This window comes from Acanthisitta chloris, unplaced genomic scaffold (genome assembly GCF_000695815.1).
Source record: "Acanthisitta chloris isolate BGI_N310 unplaced genomic scaffold, ASM69581v1 scaffold1995, whole genome shotgun sequence".
In the NCBI taxonomy this organism is placed as follows: Eukaryota; Metazoa; Chordata; class Aves; order Passeriformes; family Acanthisittidae; genus Acanthisitta; species Acanthisitta chloris.
Window position 1 is genome coordinate 108,723 of NW_008671884.1, and position 7,764 is coordinate 116,486.

The window sequence follows — 7,764 nt, forward strand, 5'->3', positions numbered from 1 at the left end:
ATACAGAAATATAAAAGCAGCTTCAATACATGCGTGTTCAATACATCCCCCAGCTGGTATGTTCTGCCTTTACCTGCCATTCAATTGGATGCTATTGTAGATCTGGAGACAGCACAGATGGGAAATATTTCACAGGATCTTACCCTACTAATCATCCTTCCAATGAGGTCCTTCCAATTGCCCCAGAGCCCTGCCCTCTCATACCAGCTTAGGCAAATACATTCCCTCATCGGTATTTGCCCCCTTCAAATATTTGTACACAAGGTTATAATACCATAAGTGGCAAGATGGTCATACTGCTCTCACAAAGGCCAGGCTGAGTGAAGGAGGCCAGAATTCCAGCTGCCACAGTCCCATATACAGCAGCCTGGGGCTTGGACTGATTCACTAAACAGCATCGTATCACACAGATCTGGTCTTAGCTTTGAAATAATATTAAAATGCAGGTGACAAGTGCAAGAGCCCTCCAATTAACAGCAGACAGCAGAGGTGAGCTAACATACTTAGACCCCTGAAGAAAATGAATACACCTGCAATCTGGGTTCCTTCCTGCCTCAGCCACATGCAGTATAGATCCAGAGGAAACCCCTTATGTGTCTGTGCCTTGGCTTCCTTGCTATACAGTCACTACAAGGACAGCTGCACTAGTGCTCCAGAACACAGTGCTCTGCTGAAGCACCAAAGCCAAGCTGTCCCATGGCTGCAAGCAATATCAGAGCTTCACAGGTGAGGCAGCTGGAGTAGGACAGTTGGTCCTGAGACACACCTATGGGTGTCATGAAATTTGGGTGGAGGTACCCCATCAGTGACTCTGGCCAGGCACTGATCAGCAACAAAATTCTCCTCTTTCCCACTCCAGTGATACAAGACTGATGGGGCTGAGTTGTCTGATCTCAGCTTGCTAAATCAATCCTCACTCTCCTCCACGCCCAGCTGTTGCAATTCCACATGGCAAGGTAAGATACTTAAACATTTTCTGTTTCTTGTCCTTGTACTACACTTTCCCCACTGACTACTGTCAGCCTCTCCTTCCACTCCAACCAGTCACCTCCAGCTCTTCTCCCTCTTGAGTCCATACACAGCACTAGAAGAAACTGGGCACATGAAGCGAGGCCTCCAAGGCACTGCCTTTGCAATGGCTCTGCTCAAGGCAATACATTCCTTAAGAATCAGTGCTTGGCAATCTCTACAGTGATGGAAAAGATCTAATGTTTCTCTAGCCCTGTATTAACTTCCCTCCACTCTCTTCTCTCTCCTCCTTCTGCTCCACTTGGCATCTCAACACTATTTCACTCTTCTGTACACCCCTTTCCTTGTTGTGGCCACACAAAGCAACTAACCCCAGCAACTATCTTGTCAGTGCCCAGCTAAAGCTGCCCACAGACAGCAGTCAGGGCAGGCATTCCACACTGCACTGCCAACACACCTAGCTGAAGTACCTGGAAGGAGAAGGCAAACTCCATTTTGAGGACCCATTTTTCTGCAGACAATGCACACCAGTTCTGTGTATACACTCACAAAAGCTAACAAGGAACTGGTCAAAAGAAAAAACATGTAACCACAAGAAATCACACTATTTTCATATGGATTCCAAGGAAGCAGACACTAACAGTATCAAACTAACACTTCTCTTCCTCCACCACACACTGAGGAGGGAACCAGCTTTCACAGTAGGTCCCACAGTCACAGGACTACACACAGGGTACACCAGATTGCAACTACTTTTGTACTACTTTGGTCCCAGCACTCAGCACTACACACTGTATGTACCTCCTACCAGTTCCCTCCTCTGGCACAGCCCAGTTAGAATACCTAACCCAAAAAAAAAAATAAAAAATCATCAAGGCACATAAATTTATTAAACTACATATAGAACTGGTGCCCCTTTAAAGTATGACTCTTCCTCTACAGAAGGAACATGTAGCAGGTTCCCTACTGTCAGGTGTAGACTCAAGTGATGAAAGAAAAATACATAAATGTTTATTAAACCTTTGTTGCCATTCACACCACCAACTTTCACATTCCAGTGCCAAGCTGTTAACGAATTCCCATGCTGCTCCAGAATACATTTCACAGCTCCTGTCAGAAAAGTAAAGTTTCACAAGGGCAGCGCTCGCTGGAAAAGTCTCTGCTCCTGCCACCATCAACAAAAAATTTTCACAACCAGCTGTTTGTGGAATAAATGTGTCCTGCCCAAATCGTGTGGAATCAAAGAGCTTCTTCCAGAGAGGCATGGGGCCACCTTCATGTGTACCTCCTGATATGTATTTGTCTCAAGATTGTTTATGCTAAGGCTTAGCAGTTTACCTAATGACCAGGAATAAAAATTATCCACGATAAGCCAAGCAACCACAAGGCAGTACATGAGGCTCAGGCCAGGTGGAAGCTCTGTGTGTACAGACTAGAGCTCATATGCTCAGACACAGCGTCACCTCCCTGGGGAGCTCTGCAGCTCCAGGCTGCAGCCCCAGCCGGCAGTGCCCTGGCAGGGCCCCTTAGGGCATCCAGACCCCGCGGGGAGGCAACCCTGGTACCACTCTGTGCCACGCTTCCTTTCTGGCACCCGGGCTCTGCTGTGACACTGTACAGCTGGCAAGCGTGAGGCAGGGCCCTGCACACAAGGTGCATATTGCCTGCTCAATCCTCGGCAGCTCTGTGGAACTGCCATGGTGAACTGAAGCGAAGGCAGTGTGAAATTGTATAGCAATTCTCTCTGCTGCCACAGCTCCTCTTTCCCCCGCAACTAGCTCTTTTATCTGCCACTGGAGACCCTGTTCTAAACAGGCAAAGGCAAGATGTATCTCACAAGATGAAGTGAGACCCTGCTCCTCTCAGAGTCATCCAAAACAAGAGGGGAGTGAAATAAAACACTTTTCCAACTCAAAAGGTGACAAATACTACATGCCACATTACAGCTTAGACAGCTTTTACAATACCAAAGTTTTGAACAAATTCACGTTTACTTTGTCCCAGGAGGACACGGGGACACCTCAAAGCTTTACCGTTTTGAAAAATGCACCTGAGTATCTTCAGCTTCTCGTGCAGATCCTGTAATTCGACATAAAGAACTAAGTGACCATTTTTTAATATATATTGCTAATGGAAATCAATCCCAAACACCAGAACAGATGCAGCCTTTTCCTACCACCTGAACAAATAAAGCAAATAGCTTTATTTTCCCCTCCTTTTTAATATCAGAAGATTGTGTTCCCAAATAAATCCTTGTAATAGCAATTTAGCAGCATGATTCTGTCAACCCTAGTTAACAGATTAGAGCCAAATATTCTATAAATTTTCTCATTAAACTAAACAATCTTAGAAATCTATTGGCACTCTGTCTGCCTGTACCTCACCCCTCAGAGACAGCTAGCACAGAGGGAAGATATTACAGGATATGCTGCATGCTTCAGCTTCATATTTTAATATCAGCATGGCCTGCACCATTTGTCCAGGATGTCTGAAATACTTTGGTGCACTGGTCATTCAGTGTGAAGGTAAATAACCTGACCAAGAGATTTGTTAGCTGACAGATCTTTAAGGTCATTCTAAATACTATACCATCTGATGTTGTCTAGTGGAAGGTAAGGATGAAAATTCCAGTCTTTTGTTTTAGACTAGTTACAACAATTAGAGATTCAACTTTTATTTTCTAGTTGAGTTATTCAAACAACACATCAAGCCACAGATTAGTATCTGAACCTGGTCATTGTCAAACCCTGTAGTTCAAAAATGCAGTGGCTGTCTCCTCCCTGCACAGTGACTAATTTCCTTCGTGAGTCAATCTGTCTCTCTTTCTCACAATTCTCACAACAGAGAGATACCCCAAAAGCAAGGTTTCCCCAAGTGAGATGCTCGGCCAGTGTGGATCACTGCACTGAATGGCATGCCTCCTTGGAGCAGGTTTTCTGCATAGCCCATTCCCCTTCGTAAGTGCCAAGAATCAAATCTTGGCCACCTAATGCAGCACGCTCCACATGTTAGCTCACAACATGTACAGCAACTGCGTTAACTGAGATGGATAGTGCTGTCAAACAGAAAGCTGGCTCACCAGGATGTAAACAGTGGGATATGCCGACCTTTTATATTCAGGAAAAAAAAAAAGAGTCTCTAAGATGACACAAAATATTTCATATTAAAAACCAAAACAACTGCTTTCTTGCAGAGCTTTTATTACCATATTGTGCAAATAAACACATGTGCATGAGCTCTGCCTGTATAAAGAACCTGAGCCTCTCTCACAGACCAGAACTTGACAAAGGAAATGAATCATTATCACTCTGCTTGGAAAGAAACTTGTACAAGGAGACCACGCTATTAGCCACTGCCTGGAACTCCTAGATTCAGCACCACCAATTTTCCCTCAGTTCCCACAGTCAAATACCTAGCTACACAAAGCAACTCAAATGAAAAGACAAAATCCAAATCCCCCGGCAAAGCTGCGATTAAAGTACTCTAAATATGCACAGGGTTTATTGGTGATATGGAGATGAAACAAATTTACAGGCTCCTCCTCCAAAATAATAAGCACTGAAATAACCTGTTTAGTATAAAAAGTATAAAAAAACCTTGAAATGCAAAGTTCATTCTGGAAATAGTTTTCCCATCCCACCACCTCCTGCCCATCTCCCTCAAGATTAGGATTATAGGTCTGGGTTTGGTTTTTTTCAAGCTGATATTTTGGGTAGAGAGGAAAACTTCGTATATTTTAAGATTTTCCTGCCAGTGGAGAATCATCTCTGAGTGGAAGGGACTGTCCAGCTTTACAAAGGGCTTTCAGGCAATATAGCAGGTAAGCAAAAACAGAGAAATCAGCCTGCACATTTAGCTCTACATCTATTTGCCATAAAGGCAGCAAGTATATATATGCAACCATTATACACTATGTATAATTTCAAAAATGAAAGACTACAATATGCTGTTCAAAATGGCCTTGATACAAAGAGAGATACTAGATACCATCTAGCTGTACACCTATAGCTCTATCCAGCTCTTCTGTGCTGACTTCCTCAAGCAGCAACTTGCCTTATGGTACAGAACAAGGGTGTCATGAATATGCTGACTGATCATTATCACTGTATTTCACACTTCAGCAACATCTAGCTAATGCTTTCTAGGCAGGCTAACACGGTAGGGCTTGCTGTACACTTAGTTTAACATTAAGCAATTAACACAACTGATATAACCACTTCCAAGACTTGCCACCAATTTTCTTGCTTTCTCCGTACATCAAACAACCTCAGGTGCTGTCTTCTGCACTGCAAACAAAGGGGAAAAGGACTTTATTGAATACCTTGTGCCTGAGCTGCAGAACTGTGGGAATACCCCAGAGCCAGGAGCGCTGTCTCCACCAGCTGGCTAAAGAGAACATCTTTGCGAACCAGAACGAACTCAGCATGCTCTTCTCGATTATCGTATTCAAGAGAGGCATCCGACTGCTCCACCACACAAAAGACTGGAATCATCAAACCTGGATGGAAAAAAAATCCCAAAAAACAACAAGGTATCAGTAAGAGAGGAACTAGAAGTGTGTCATACATCTCTGATTAAAGCTGCAAATTAAAACACCTCCTAGAAGGCTCATGATAAGTGGAAATCTGCCCTTCTTCCCTGTGGGATAGCTTTTGTTTTCTTTCCAAGGGAAATACTGAAGTCTCATCACTTGACTCATTCAAAAACCACACTAAAAGCTCTAGAGAAAACAGTTCAGGAACAGAATCACAGTCAGTATGAGGATGAACCAGATTTCCTAGTAAGACTTATTCAGCATAGCAGAAGTTTTCTACAGTTCCATGAATATCCCTGTTCTTTCAGGTCAGAGCTTCTCCACAGTCAGGCATACAAAAACCTGACATACTAAGTGCCATTTCTGCTTCTCTCTACACAGTGAATGTATGGAGAAACCAGCAGAGGCTGGTCCCATATCCAGTTCTGAGCTGGGATATTTGTGCATTTTCAGACCATGGCCAGTCTTCTCACTGTATAAGGAAAATACTATTGCATTGATTTTGCTGATATTTATGGTTTTGTGTTGGCAGATGATGGTCACACAGAGCCTGGGAAGACCCATGGCTGTGCTCCTGCTGCATGCATGAAGAGAGTGAGAATGGCTCTCTTCAAAAGAGGAGCAAGGACGAAGAACCACAAAAATGGAAAAACTCAGGGGGTGGTCTGGATTCAATTTTGTTCTGCTTTATTGTAAATTTACTTTTGTGGTTACAGGATCAAGTCATCTATGGCAATGAATTGTGGGGCATGAACTTAAAGGGATTCAACACTACAGACAGTAGAGAAATGTGCCAATTTGCAGGAAACAGCCCTACAGCACATGCAAACAGGGAAGATGGAACAGATAGCAAACTTACAGAACGGCACAGCCATTTCCATTACCTGCTATAGGTCAGTCTGTAGTCAGGCGGGTGGCAAAGGAAAAACCATTACCTCCAGTCACTGAAATTTATTAATTGGTTACTGTGCAACTTGTTAGTCCTTAGATAAACTAGGAAATACTGGGACAGAGGCCAATCTCAGCCTAAAGCAGTTTTCCAAATGTGCCATCTAAAGCTCCTAATACTGCCAGAAAGTTCACCTCTAAATCTTGTTCTTCAGAATGAAATATAACCATTTCCAGTAGGCAATAACTACAAAAAGTAACTGAGTACATCTGTGAAAGCCTGGACACAAATCACTGTATTTCTGGACCAGGCACTTCTTTAAGAGAAAAAGATGAGAAAGACATTTCAGTTCTTCTGTACCAAGTCCATTAATATCTCTGAGATCTTCCACTATCAGTAGCTTCAGTATCTACAGACCAATAGTTATATATCCCTTCAGAGGAGTCACCCTGCCTTGAAACAAATACAGTCACACCAACAACTGCTAAGAGACTTAAATACTCCTTGTCCAGAATTTTCAGAGACTGGATCTACTTTAAAAGATATTTTAGATACACAATTATCACATTTATCGAGCACAGAGCAGCTCCCAGTCTGACATTCTAACAGCAGGCCCACAGCAGGAGCTACAAGCTACGATACCCAGCTGATGCATTTTAGTTCTTCCTTTTAAAACACAACCTAAAGTAACATGCAAGTAGGTTACAGCACCACATTGATACTGCTCCCCCTTCACTGCTTGATTCTGGGTTAAACTGGTGCATTTTGCAAGTTCAAGCAGCTAAATTCTAACACACAGTGCTGAAAAAAGTCAGTGAAAAAAAAAATCTCTAGGTGCTTTCCTGAAAAGACAGCACATGGCTGATCATGTTCCTCTGAAATAAGTGACAAAATTCGTATTCCTATCAAAGGTTAAAACTTGAATTCTGTTTGTCCATAACCATTTAACCAGTTAAATATGAAACTAAGTCTCTTTAAGCAACAGACTTCCACTCCTTTCAAACATACAGCCCATCACAGCACTTCTAATTGGGCTATTAATGTCTTATCAAAAGATTAAGATAATTGGCCAAATGCTGAGGCTGTAATATTGGTTGTGCAAATTATATTTTGGGAAGACAGAAAAAGTGGTGAAACAAACTGATGACAGGGATGCCACAGCATCTTTTATCCTCCTACTGAATGCTTTCCCTGTCAAACAACAGTCAGTCCTTTTCAGCACGGAAATTGCACCTTTTCTCCACACTCATCCTTTATTGTTGCAGTACAAACAGGATCTCAGATGTTAGAACTGATGACATACATGATATCACTCTATGGATGGCACAAAGGACGCACACAACTCTGACCACGATGACATTCTTGCCTATTC

The 7,764-nt window shown here is 42.9% G+C and overlaps 1 protein-coding gene across 1 annotated transcript in view; it reads right to left on the minus strand.

Annotated features, from left to right (window-relative positions):
* Positions 1 to 7,764, minus strand: part of SATB2 (SATB homeobox 2) — a 117,002-nt gene that overhangs the window by 101,579 nt on the left and 7,659 nt on the right. The window contains exon 2 of the mRNA XM_009074260.1: positions 5,291 to 5,469. Coding sequence (XP_009072508.1) covers positions 5,291 to 5,462 — 172 coding nt within the window. The 5' untranslated portion in view covers positions 5,463 to 5,469. The remainder of the gene's footprint in view (positions 1 to 5,290; positions 5,470 to 7,764) is intronic.